A 15,345-nucleotide genomic window follows, 5' to 3' on the forward strand; every position below is an offset into this window, starting at 1 on the left:
TATACACACCTGTATACACCAGTATGTAGCTATATACACCACTATGTAGTTATATACACCAGTATACCCCAGTATGTAGCTATATACACACCTGTATACACCAGTGTGTAGCTATATACACCTGTATACACCAGTATGTAGCTATATACACACCTGTATACACCAGTGTGTAGCTATATACACTTGTATACACCAGTATGTAGCTATATACACACCTGTATACCCCAGTATGTAGCTCTATACCTGCACACAAGGGCTGCACTTTATTCTGGAGCAGACAGAGAAGTCTGCAGACACAATGGCCGGGCTGGATTGGAGCCACATGCTGGGGACAGACAGGGGGTCTTTGTACCACCGCAGACAGGGAGGGTGGGGGTCTGTGCAGCTGCACTGGAGCAGTCACTGCTAAGGGTTAATCTACAGGTGCAGATGGGGGGCACAGAGGGAAATCTGCTCTGGTGAGACCCCCGGTCACCGACCAGCCAGGGTCTCCTGTAGTTTCCAGTTTATTTGTGGAATAGAAGATATTTATTCTAACACTGAAGTTCTGCATCCTGCACTGTACAGAGGGGGCTATACTGGAGACCCCCAATGCCATGGGAGGATGATGGTGGTCCGTCCTGGGGAGCAGGTACAGTGTAAGCCCCGGCAGGACGGGGGGCGATGTGTGGGGCCGGGGCCATGCTTAACCCCTCACCTGCAGGTGCCCGTGGTCGCTGCAATAATGTGAATCACAATCTGTTCTTGTACATTGCGGCCGATACATCCCCTATTATAATAATAATAATAATAATAATAATAATAATAATCTCAGACCGCTGGGCCCATTCTCGGCGCCGGATATGGAGCTCCCGCCTCGGGATCATTGGCTTCTACCTTTCTGCCCCGTGATACGTTCTGCCCCAGATGGGGGTGCAGAGTTACACCCGCGGGCACCGGCCTCACCCTCCTCCGGGCACTGAGGGCTCTGTGTGTCCTGATGACACGTGCAGTGCCGGCATCACAGCAGACAATGAACCCCAGGAACAGTCACTGCCCTGAGGCCCCAGATACTGACTAATGCCCCCCCACAAGTGTATGGGGCAAACAGCACAAGGTGTACAGTATATACACATGGGAATACAGCACATCCATAAGGGAATGCACACAGTACATACACATGGGAATACAGCACATCCATAAGGGAATGCACACAGTACATACACATGGGAATACAGCACATCCATAAGGGAATGCACACAGTACATACACATGGGAATACAGCACATCCATAAGGGAATGCACACAGTACATACACATGGGAATACAGCACATCCATAAGGGAATGCACACAGTACATACACATGGGAATACAGCACATCCATAAGGGAATGCACACAGTACATACACATGGGAATACAGCACATCCATAAGGGAATGCACACAGTATAGACACATGGGAATACAGCACATCCATAAGGGAATGCACACAGTATATACACACATGGGAATACAGCACATCCATAAGGGAATGCACACAGTATAGACACATGGGAATACAGCACATCCATAAGGGAATGCACACATGGGAATACAGCACATCTATAAGGGAATGCACACAGTATATACACATGGGAATACAGCACATCTATAAGGGAATGCACACAGTATATACACATGGGAATACAGCACATCTATAAGGGAATGCACACAGTACATACACATGGGAATACAGCACATCCATAAGGGAATGCACACAGTATATACACACACATGGGAATACAGCACATCTATAAGGGAATGCACACAGTATATACACATGGGAATACAGCACATCTATAAGGGAATGCACACAGTACATACACATGGGAATACAGCACATCCATAAGGGAATGCACACAGTACATACACATGGGAATACAGCACATCCATAAGGGAATGCACACAGTACATACACATGGGAATACAGCACATCCATAAGGGAATGCACACAGTATAGACACATGGGAATACAGCACATCCATAAGGGAATGCACACATGGGAATACAGCACATCTATAAGGGAATGCACACAGTATATACACATGGGAATACAGCACATCTATAAGGGAATGCACACAGTATATACACATGGGAATACAGCACATCTATAAGGGAATGCACACAGTACATACACATGGGAATACAGCACATCCATAAGGGAATGCACACAGTATATACACACACATGGGAATACAGCACATCTATAAGGGAATGCACACAGTATATACACATGGGAATACAGCACATCTATAAGGGAATGCACACAGTACATACACATGGGAATACAGCACAGCACATCTATAAGGGAATGCACACAGTATATGCACATGGGCATACAGCACATCTATAAGGGAATGCACACAGTATATACACATGGGAATACAGCACAGCACATCTATAAGGGAATGCACACGTTATAGACACATGTAGTGTCCATGACCCATAGATGAGTTACCTATAGTATCAGAGCAAACAGCAAAGGGGAAATACTAGCAGCAAGCACACATAACAGCAGATCACATAGTATCACACACTTATATGTAGGAGATCATACAGTAAATCTTTAGGAGCAGGCTCTATAATGGGGTCAGTGCACATGGCTGTATATGAGGTGACTGTAGACAAAAGTGGAAATCTTACCAGCACAGGAGGCAAACATTCATGTATGGTGAGGACACATCACACATAGATGCAGGACCAGTTACATGTACAGAACCTACAGAGAACCAGTTACATGTACAGAACATACAGAGAACCAGTTACATGTACAGAACATACAGAGAACCAGTTACATGTACAGAACATACAGAGAACCAGCACATGTACAGAACATACAGAGAACCAGTTACATGTACAGAACATACAGAGAACCAGTTACATGTACAGAACCAGTTACATGTACAGAACATACAGAGAACCAGTTACATGTACAGAACCAGTTACATGTACAGAACATACAGAGAACCAGTTACATGTACAGAACATACAGGGAAGCTGCGCACTGTATATGGGGGGGGGGGGGATCATTGCTTTATGTGGGGACAGATACATAGGTGCAGGACCAGTTACATGTACAGAACATACACTGCACTGTGTATGGGGGGATCGGTGCTTTATGTGGGGGCACATAGTGGCTGCAGGGACACATGCCCAGTGCCTGGGCTGCTGCTGGCAGTTTCTGGCTGCTAACAATGGGATGGTGCCTGCTCTTTGTCTGGACAAAAAAGAACAAGAAGAACCATGAAAGTTGTGCAGTTTTGTGCAGTCGGAGCCTCTGCCGGTCGCAGGCTCACTCAGGCCTCCAGCAGGCTCAGTGCCATCTCCTGCTCCTGCCATCTCCTGCCAGGCTGGCACCAGGCTCACACTGGACCAGGCTGCACTCAGACCCCCCATCCTTTGTTTCTCTGCAGCCCCTGGCCTGTGCCCCCCATTCTCTCACCCCTGGCCCCTCCATCCTTACTTTTCCTGTCTTGGTCCAGTCTCTCCAGGTAACTGGCAGCTTCCAGCAAGATCTGCACATTGTCCAGGAAAGTAGTGATGTGCCCCATGTCCTGCCCCTGAGTGCCCAGCAGCTCAGTCAGGGGGCACCTGGGTACCTGGGAGCCCGTGTCCATCATGTTGTCTTTCCTGGGCCGCCCTCTGACCATGTCTGCTGGGATGATCTGCTCTCCTGTCCTGGGGGGCTCCACAATAACCCCCTGTGCACTTCATTCACTGGATGCAGGAGGTGGCCGGGCCGGTCCTAGTGCCGCCGGCTGCTGACCTACATTAGCATAGACAGCAGGCAGCAGACACTGCACAGTTACCGCCAGACGACTGCTTTAACCGCCTAAACCCCGGACAGTCAGTCCCACCCAGCAACCAGACAAGTGTGCAACCAATACAGGCAACAAACCAGCATCCTACCCCCATGCTCCAGCCATGAGGCCATGCACTATTCCTTGGCAGGGGAAATATGGGGTTAAATCCTTAGTAAAGCTGCAGGTTGCCTCAGTAAACTTTTACTATCTGGCTTATGCACAGGCATGCTGGCACCTGTAGTACCACAATAGTGTTCAGTGCATGGCGGATCAGGGAAAGAGAAAGTCAGAAATCTGAACAATTTATACAATTCAATATTTATTGTAAACATATCAGCCAGAATATTGTACAGGGGTCAGAAGTCAGGAGCCGCCCCCAGAGCGCGATTTCAAAGTTACCTGTACATGACCAATGGATGCACATGTGATGCCCTCTGCTAACCTGCCCCTGGGCCCATGAGCGCCCCTGTGTACGACGCGCTATAGTCGCTCCACATGCCGCCATATTGTGCCCCTGAGCAGCACTGTATGCTGCAGGGGTTCACCCTAAGGCTATGTTCACACCTTGCGTTTTTTTGCAGCTTTTTTTTTTAAGCAAATTTTCAGCTGCGTTTCACAATACCACACTTCTTTTAGGCTATGTGCACACACTGCAGATTTTGCTGCAGATTCGCAGCAGTTTTCCATGCGTTTACAGTACAATGTAAACCTATGAAAAAACAAAATCTGCAGTGCACATGCTGCGGGAAAAAAACACGAGGCAGCACTGCATTGTTTATTCCGCAGCGTGTCAATTCTTTGTGCTGATTCCGCAGCGGTTTACACCTGCTCCACAATAGGAATCCGCAGGTGGAATCCGCACAAAAACCGCTGTAATTCCGCAGTAAATCCGCAGTGCGGATTTCCTGCTGATTTACCAAAATCAGTGCAGAAAAATCCGCACCCCATTCCGCAGCGTGTGCACATACCCTTAGTGTTTTTTTAGCGTCTTTCACCCATTGAAAGCAGTAAGTGGTGCAAAAAAACTTTGCAAAAAAACACAGCGATCAGGTTTTGCTGCGCTCTAAGTGAAAAGAGCAATAGCACAAATAGAGGATTCAGAGATCCTCCAAAAATTCAGAAAAAACAGCAAAAAGGCAGCGATGCTTACCTGTCCAGGCCTCCAAACAAACGCACTAACAGGATGCAGTGGACCCATGTAGTTAAGATGGCAGTGACACAGGTGCCAGAATACCGATGAGGCAACCGCTCACAGCCTACCAATTCATGGAGGGGACGGCTGCTTGGCATATTACTGCACATAAAAGACTTGTATGTGGCGCTGTTCACACTATGGAGATGCACAGCATCCAGGATAACAGCCTAGTAGCCGCCATCTTATCCACTGCATCCTGATAGTGCCTTTGTTTGGAGGCCTGGGCAGGTAAGCGTCTCTGCCTTTTTGCTGTTTTTGCTCTAAGTGAAAAACCTGATGAAGTTGAATGAGATTTTTTTTAAAGCAGTAAACTTTATCAGCCTGCCCAAGAGACAAATGTATGCTGACAAAAACGCAGCAAAACCTAAGCAAAAAAAAAATACACAGCAAAACCTGCTTTGTAGCTTAAACTTGGCATTAAAAAAAAAAAAACAGCAAAAACCCAACATGTAAGCACAGCCTGCATTTCACCTGTATAATAAATCTTTCGTGGAGCTGTACCATAAAGTGCTCGGAGCCTGAAAAATTCTAAATGTCGCCATGAAAACAACTTCAAAATATCAATACTCTCAAAAGTGAAACATCTAAAACTGAGAAACAAAATAACAAGCGAGTAGTGTTTTTTGATACAGGAAAGATATATATCTTGGTACCGTGTTAGCCAGTGGATAGAAAAATATTTAGAATTAGGACTCTTCATTCTAAATATTTTAGTATTTTTTGACTGATTCAACATAAAAATCTAGAAATCAAGTAAATTGACAAAATTCACAACTTTGCACTTAAATGGTCGCTGCACTCTAAATAAACTGCATAAATTAATGGTATAAGCCTAAAGAAGAAACATATAATATATTTTATCAGAGAAATCTGCTTCTTTCTCCTCTTATGAGCCACTTCTCCTCTCCTGTCTCCTCCACTCATCATTCACTCTGGAAAACTGCTAGTATGGCTACTTTCACACTAGCGTCGGGAACAACCCGTCGCTGCGCGTCGGGCCGACGTTCCCGACGCTAGTGTGGTCTCCGCCGCACAACGGGGGCAGCGGATGCATATTTCCCACGCATCCGCTGCCCCATTGTGATGTGCGGGGAAGTGCGGGGAGGTGGGGGCGGAGTTCCGACTGCGCATGCGCGGTCGGAAAAAGCGGACCGTCGGGAGCAAAAAACGTTACATGTAACGTTTTTTTCTCCCGACGGACCGCTACCATACGCCCAAACGCCGCCAAACGCATTCACCGTTTGGAAATGCGTCGCAAATGCGTCGCAAATGCGTCGCTAATGTTACTCTATGACGAAACAACGTATCCAGCAAAAACTTTTGCTGGATGCGGCGTTTCGCAAAAACGACGCATTTGCGACGTATTGCAGTTAACGCTAGTGTGAAACTAGCCTATCTGTCTTAAGACACAATGGACTCTCAGCTGTCCTTGGGGGTCAGGCTACAGTTACCAAAATCTAGGAGAGGAGGGGAAAGGTCTAGGGAAAGAAAGACAGAGAGAGACCCATACTGCCCGAAACAGGATTTGCTGCAGCTGCTTTCTAGTAAGTGTTTTATCTCAGATGCATTTCCAGCTACACTGCCCAGTACTGTTGTATAATGTCCTCCATGCTGTTGCTTTCAAGTATTTTATCTCACTCCCGAGCTTGATTCACTGCTACACTGACGCCTCTCCTGTATAATTTCCTACATGCTGTTGTCTTCTAGTAAGTGTTTTCTCTCTGGAGCTGGATGCACAGCTACACTGACAAGTACTCCTGTGTTTTATCTTCCATGATGTTGCTTTCTAGTAAGAATTTTATTTCACGGAGACAGTAAATCTGGAATCCCTCATGTTTGTGTTAGGAAATTGAGATAAGAGCTTACAGAGGGAAAACTGTTGAAAAATGCAGGCTACAAGTCTTATAATGACCAGAAATTGTGATATTCCTCGTGTGCACACACAACAGCTGAAATGAATGGTAACATATAAAAAAAAAAACCATAAAACAATTCAGGTATCTAAAGAGAGGAAGCTGATAGGTGAGAGTGTCCTCCGGATCCAGCTGATAGAGGCTGGAGCCAGGGGTACAACCTGTACAGTTGTAGAGGGGCCCTGTAGGTTTAGGGGCCCATTGTCCATATAAAACCAGTTTCCTACTGTGTCGTAGGGACCAACCAATGGGTTTTATTTCTCACAATTACTGGAAGAGTTTTATAAAGTATTTAGGGGATATTTTCTGCTTCCTGCCAGGGGCCCAAATACTGTTGTTGCAAGGGGCATCTCTGTAGCCGCCACTAGCTGGAGTGTGTTTCTTGCTGCTGCGGTTTATCATTACTTTTTTTGCACAGGGACCAATAGGTGTCGTAAATCACAGTCGGAAGCTGTTGTTCTTTTGTCTGGCAGCTTTTCTATGTGCGACACTGCACAAAATCCCCAACAAGTATCACACATTGATTCACATTCACTTTGTAGCGTTGGTAAATCTGCAGACATAATGCTCCATCTAAACACAGTCCCCTCATTTTTTAATTTCTGGGTCCAAGCAATGCAGTATACCACCCCCATCATTCCTGAGCACTGCTCCTCCTTGACATTGAATGGTTAATCCTTCTGTGAATGCCCCCTGTAATCCCTCCGCACCAAGGCCTGAAATCCTGTGGCCTGTGGCTGCCTTCTGCTCTGGTCCGGCCACGACCAAGGTGCGGAGATGACAATGGACAATGACAATCTGCTGCTGAGGATGAAGCTCCATGGTGCCAGGGCTAGAAGCAGACACGTGTTCTGTCCGTAGGCAAAGGCTCTGCTGCAATGGACGGAATTTGATCATTTTTGGACATTTTTGTGATTGTTTTCACATCTCTACTTGCTGTTTGTAAATAGAAACATTTTATATCTAACAGCAAAAAAATCCCTTATGATTCCAGAATCAAAGATTTAGGAGCTGCTACATTGTATCAGATTCTCGCTTGTAACAATCCAAACAAGAACAAGAAGGATAGCGGCCTCTGTCATGTCCCAATTCAGTGACAGAAAGCAGAGCTATTGCAGATGGTGTTTCTGACCTTCCATGTGGACCCATACTGCAGTCATGATGGCTAACGTTACTTTATGACTTGTCTTTTTATTAGTCACCCTAATAATAAGGTCCTGAATAGAGAGATAAGGCTTCTTACTATCAATGACTTGTCCTTAAAGGGATCCTCCAGGCACATCTGCTGCACTGTGTAATGCAAGACCTGAGGGGGCGGGGCATGACACAATAATTTAAAGGGCCAGTCCCCTCAGTTTCTCCCAGACTCTGGAGTCCATAGTTCTGACTTTATGACTGTGTTTGTATCTTCTTGTACTTTTGGTCGATGGCCCTGGAGCTATGTCAGCGATAATGGCCGCCTCCAGGGCCGGGGAAGAGGAGCGGGCTCTATCATCCAGATAGCGGGATGATACGGACATTTCTCAGAGATCTTCAGTGTTCCTCGTTGTTCCTCCGGGTTTCCTAGAAATTCTATAAAAGACCATTCTAGGGCGAGAAAAAGTCATATAGTTAAAGGGATAGAAGTTGTTTTTTTCATTATAGAACAGTAAGCGAAGCAAATTTATAAATTCAGATTATTTCTGAGGGTCGTCGGACAAATAATAATGTACAAGCGAAGGACGTGTGTGTGTGTTACATCCGGGGGCACTGTGGATATCACTGTTATTATGGGGCACTGTGGATATCGCTGTTATTATGGGGGCACTGTGGATATCGCTGTTATTATGGGGCACTGTGGATATCGCTGTTATTATGGGGACACTGTGGATATCACTGTTATTATGGGGGCACTGTGGATATCACTGTTATTATGGGGCACTGTGGATATCACTGTTATTATGGGGCACTGTGGATATCGCTGTTATTATGGGGGCACTGTGGATATCACTGTTATTATGGGGGCACTGTGGATATCACTGTTATTATGGGGGCACTGTGGATATCGCTGTTATTATGGGGGCACTGTGGATATCACTGTTATTATGGAGCACTGTGGATATCACTGTTATTATGGGGGCACTGTGGATATCACTGTTATTATGGGGCACTGTGGATATCGCTGTTATTATGGGGCACTGTGGATATCACTGTTATTATGGGGGCACTGTGGATATCACTGTTATTATGGAGCACTGTGGATATCACTGTTATTATGGGGGCACTGTGGATATCACTGTTATTATGGGGGCACTGTGGATATCACTGTTATTATGGGGGCACTGTGGATATCACTGTTATTATGGGGAGCACTGTGGATATCACTGTTATTATGGGGGCACTGTGGATATCACTGTTATTATGGGGGCACTGTGGATATCACTGTTATTATGGGGCACTGTGAATATCGCTGTTATTATGGGGCACTGTGGATATCACTGTTATTATGGGGCACTGTGGATATCACTGTTATTATGGGGGCACTGTGGATATCACTGTTATTATGGAGCACTGTGGATATCACTGTTATTATGGGGGCACTGTGGATATCACTGTTATTATGGGGGCACTGTGGATATCACTGTTATTATGGGGGCACTGTGGATATCACTGTTATTATGGAGCACTGTGGATATCGCTGTTATTATGGGGCACTGTGGATATCACTGTTATTATGGGGGCACTGTGGATATCACTGTTATTATGGAGCACTGTGGATATCACTGTTATTATGGGGGCACTGTGGATATCACTGTTATTATGGGGGCACTGTGGATATCACTGTTATTATGGAGCACTGTGGATATCGCTGTTATTATGGGGCACTGTGTATATCTGTTATTATGGAGGCACTGTGGATATCACTGTTATTATGGGGCACTGTGGATATCACTATTATTATGGGGGCACTGTGTATATCACTGTTATTATGGAGCACTGTGGATATCACTGTTATTATGGGGGCACTGTGGATATCACTGTTATTATGGGGGCACTGTGGATATCACTGTTATTATGGGGCACTGTGGATATCACTATTATTATGGGGACACTGTGGATATCACTGTTATTATGGGGGCACTGTGGACATCACTGTTATTATGGGGGCACTGTGGATATCACTGTTAGGCCGGAGACACACTGGTGCGAGATACGGCCGAGTCTCGCTGGTTAAAAGCAAGCTGTGGCACCGGCACTCCGGAGCGGAGCGTGCGGCTCCATGTATTGCTATGCAGCCGCACGCTCCGCTCCGGAGTGCAGGTGCCACAGCTTGCTTTTAACCAGCGAGACTCGGCCGTATCTCGCACCAGTGTGTCTCCGGCCTTATTATGGGGCACTGTGGATATCGCTGTTATTATGGGGCACTGTGTATATCTGTTATTATGGGGGCACTGTGGATATCACTGTTATTATGGGGCACTGTGGATATCACTGTTATTATGGGGCACTGTGGATATCACTATTATTATGGGGACACTGTGGATATCACTGTTATTATGGGGGCACTGTGGACATCACTGTTATTATGGGGGCACTGTGGATATCACTGTTATTATGGGGACACTGTGGATATCACTGTTATTATGAGGACACTGTGTATATCTCTGTTATTATGGGGGCACTGTGGATATCACTGTTATTATGGGGGCACTGTGGATATCACTGTTATTATGGGGGCACTGTGGATATCACTGTTATTATGGGGGCACTGTGTATATCTCTGTTATTATGGGGGCACTGTGGATATCACTGTTATTATGGGGGCACTGTGGATATCACTGTTATTATGGGGCACTGTGGATATCACTGTTATTATGGGGCACTGTGGATATCTCTGTTATTATGGGGGCACTGTGGATATCACTGTTATTATGGGGCACTGTGGATATCACTGTTATTATGGGGACACTGTGGATATCACTGTTATTATGGGGACACTGTGGATATCACAGTTATTATGGGGGCACTGTGGATATCGCTGTTATTATGGGGCACTGTGGATATCGCTGTTATTATGGGGGCACTGTGGATATCACTGTTATTATGGGGGCACTGTGGATATCACTGTTATTATGAGGACACTGTGGATATCACTGTTATTATGGGACACTGTGGATATCACTGTTATTATGGGGACACTGTGGATATCACTGTTATTATGGGGGCACTGTGGATATCACTGTTATTATGAGGACACTGTGGATATCACTGTTATTATGGGGGCACTGTGGATATCACTGTTATTATGAGGACACTGTGGATATCGCTGTTATTATGGGGCACTGTGTATATCTGTTATTATGGGGGCACTGTGGATATCACTGTTATTATGGGGCACTGTGGATATCACTGTTATTATGGGGCACTGTGGATATCACTATTATTATGGGGACACTGTGGATATCACTGTTATTATGGGGGCACTGTGGATATCACTGTTATTATGGGGCACTGTGGATATCACTGTTATTATGGGGCACTGTGGATATCACTGTTATTATGGGGGCACTGTGGATATCACTGTTATTATGGGGGCACTGTGGACATCACTGTTATTATGGGGGCACTGTGGATATCACTGTTATTATGGGGACACTGTGGATATCACTGTTATTATGAGGACACTGTGTATATCTCTGTTATTATGGGGGCACTGTGGATATCACTGTTATTATGGGGGCACTGTGGATATCACTGTTATTATGGGGGCACTGTGGATATCACTGTTATTATGGGGGCACTGTGTATATCTCTGTTATTATGGGGGCACTGTGGATATCACTGTTATTATGGGGGCACTGTGGATATCACTGTTATTATGGGGCACTGTGGATATCACTGTTATTATGGGGCACTGTGGATATCTCTGTTATTATGGGGGCACTGTGGATATCACTGTTATTATGGGGCACTGTGGATATCACTGCTATTATGGGGCACTGTGGATATCACTGTTATTATGGGGCACTGTGGATATCTCTGTTATTATGGGGGCACTGTGGATATCACTGTTATTATGGGGCACTGTGGATATCACTGTTATTATGGGGCACTGTGGATATCTCTGTTATTATGGGGGCACTGTGGATATCACTGTTATTATGGGGACACTGTGGATATCACTGTTATTATCGGGGCACTGTGGATATCACTGTTATTATGGGGGCACTGTGGATATCACTGTTATTATGGGGACACTGTGGATATCACTGTTATTATGGGGCACTGTGGATATCACTGTTATTATGGGGGCACTGTGGATATCACTGTTATTATGGGGGCACTGTGGATATCACTGTTATTATGGGGGCACTGTGGATATCACTGTTATTATGGGGCACTGTGGATATCACTGTTATTATGGGGGCACTGTGGATATCACTGTTATTATGGGGGCACTGTGGATATCACTGTTATTATGGGGGCACTGTGGATATCACTGTTATTATGAGGACACTGTGGATATCACTGTTATTATGGGGGCACTGTGGATATCACTGTTATTATGGGGGCACTGTGGATATCACTGTTATTATGGGGCACTGTGGATATCACTGTTATTATGGGGACACTGTGGATATCACTGTTATTATGGGGACACTGTGGATATCACAGTTATTATGGGGGCACTGTGGATATCGCTGTTATTATGGGGCACTGTGGATATCGCTGTTATTATGGGGGCACTGTGGATATCACTGTTATTATGGGGGCACTGTGGATATCACTGTTATTATGGGGGCACTGTGGATATCACTGTTATTATGAGGACACTGTGGATATCACTGTTATTATGGGGGCACTGTGGATATCACTGTTATTATGGGGACACTGTGGATATCACAGTTATTATGGGGGCACTGTGGATATCGCTGTTATTATGGGGCACTGTGGATATCGCTGTTATTATGGGGGCACTGTGGATATCACTGTTATTATGGGGGCACTGTGGATATCACTGTTATTATGGGGGCACTGTGGATATCACTGTTATTATGGGGCACTGTGGATATCACTGTTATTATGGGGGCACTGTGGATATCACTGTTATTATGGGGCACTGTGGATATCACTGTTATTATGGGGACACTGTGGATATCACTGTTATTATGGGGACACTGTGGATATCACAGTTATTATGGGGGCACTGTGGATATCGCTGTTATTATGGGGCACTGTGGATATCGCTGTTATTATGGGGGCACTGTGGATATCACTGTTATTATGGGGACACTGTGGATATCACTGTTATTATGGGGGCACTGTGGATATCACTGTTAGGCCGGAGACACACTGGTGCGAGATACGGCCGAGTCTCGCTGGTTAAAAGCAAGCTGTGGCACCGGCACTCCGGAGCGGAGCGTGCGGCTCCATGTATTGCTATGCAGCCGCACGCTCCGCTCCGGAGTGCAGGTGCCACAGCTTGCTTTTAACCAGCGAGACTCGGCCGTATCTCGCACCAGTGTGTCTCCGGCCTTATTATGGGGCACTGTGGATATCACTGTTATTATGGGGCACTGTGGATATCACTGTTATTATGGGGCACTGTGGATATCACTATTATTATGGGGACACTGTGGATATCACTGTTATTATGGGGGCACTGTGGACATCACTGTTATTATGGGGGCACTGTGGATATCACTGTTATTATGGGGACACTGTGGATATCACTGTTATTATGAGGACACTGTGTATATCTCTGTTATTATGGGGGCACTGTGGATATCACTGTTATTATGGGGGCACTGTGGATATCACTGTTATTATGGGGGCACTGTGGATATCACTGTTATTATGGGGGCACTGTGTATATCTCTGTTATTATGGGGGCACTGTGGATATCACTGTTATTATGGGGGCACTGTGGATATCACTGTTATTATGGGGCACTGTGGATATCACTGTTATTATGGGGCACTGTGGATATCTCTGTTATTATGGGGGCACTGTGGATATCACTGTTATTATGGGGCACTGTGGATATCACTGTTATTATGGGGCACTGTGGATATCTCTGTTATTATGGGGGCACTGTGGATATCACTGTTATTATGGGGACACTGTGGATATCACTGTTATTATCGGGGCACTGTGGATATCACTGTTATTATGGGGGCACTGTGGATATCACTGTTATTATGGGGACACTGTGGATATCACTGTTATTATGGGGGCACTGTGGATATCACTGTTATTATCGGGGCACTGTGGATATCACTGTTATTATGGGGGCACTGTGGATATCACTGTTATTATGGGGACACTGTGGATATCACTGTTATTATGGGGGCACTGTGGATATCACTGTTATTATGGGGGCACTGTGGATATCACTGTTATTATGGGGGCACTGTGGATATCGCTGTTATTATGGGGCACTGTGGATATCACTGTTATTATGGGGGCACTGTGGATATCACTGTTATTATGAGGACACTGTGGATATCACTGTTATTATGGGACACTGTGGATATCACTGTTATTATGGGGATGCTGTGGATATCACTGTTATTATGGGGGCACTGTGGATATCACTGTTATTATGAGGACACTGTGGATATCACTGTTATTATGGGGGCACTGTGGATATCACTGTTATTATGGGGACACTGTGGATATCACTGTTATTATGGGGGCACTGTGGATATCACTGTTATTATGGGGCACTGTGGATATCACTGTTATTATGGGGGCACTGTGGATATCACTGTTATTATGGGGGCACTGTGGATATCACTGTTATTATGAGGACACTGTGGATATCGCTGTTATTATGGGGCACTGTGTATATCTGTTATTATGGGGGCACTGTGGATATCACTGTTATTATGGGGCACTGTGGATATCACTGTTATTATGGGGCACTGTGGATATCACTATTATTATGGGGACACTGTGGATATCACTGTTATTATGGGGGCACTGTGGATATCACTGTTATTATGGGGCACTGTGGATATCACTGTTATTATGGGGCACTGTGGATATCACTGTTATTATGGGGGCACTGTGGATATCACTGTTATTATGGGGGCACTGTGGACATCACTGTTATTATGGGGGCACTGTGGATATCACTGTTATTATGGGGGCACTGTGGATATCACTGTTATTATGAGGACACTGTGTATATCACTGTTATTATGGGGGCACTGTGGATATCACTGTTATTATGGGGGCACTGTGGATATCACTGTTATTATGGGGGCACTGTGTATATCTCTGTTATTATGGGGGCACTGTGGATATCACTGTTATTATGGGGGCACTGTGGATATCACTGTTATTATGGGGGCACTGTGGATATCTCTGTTATTATGGGGGCACTGTGGATATCACTGTTATTATGAGGCACTGTGGATATCACTGTTAT

At 45.4% G+C, this 15,345-nt stretch overlaps 1 protein-coding gene across 1 annotated transcript in view; it reads right to left on the reverse strand.

Annotated features, from left to right (window-relative positions):
• Positions 1-3,796, reverse strand: part of MXI1 (MAX interactor 1, dimerization protein) — a 34,113-nt gene extending 30,317 nt beyond the window's left edge. Inside the window, exon 1 of the mRNA XM_077258069.1 lies at positions 3,482-3,796. Within this exon, the coding sequence (XP_077114184.1) occupies positions 3,482-3,668 (187 nt within the window). The 5' untranslated portion in view covers positions 3,669-3,796. The remainder of the gene's footprint in view (positions 1-3,481) is intronic.
• Between the last annotated feature and the right edge of the window lie 11,549 nt (positions 3,797-15,345).

The sequence above is a fragment of the Ranitomeya variabilis genome, chromosome 4 (assembly GCF_051348905.1).
Source record: "Ranitomeya variabilis isolate aRanVar5 chromosome 4, aRanVar5.hap1, whole genome shotgun sequence".
Taxonomy (NCBI): Eukaryota; Metazoa; Chordata; class Amphibia; order Anura; family Dendrobatidae; genus Ranitomeya; species Ranitomeya variabilis.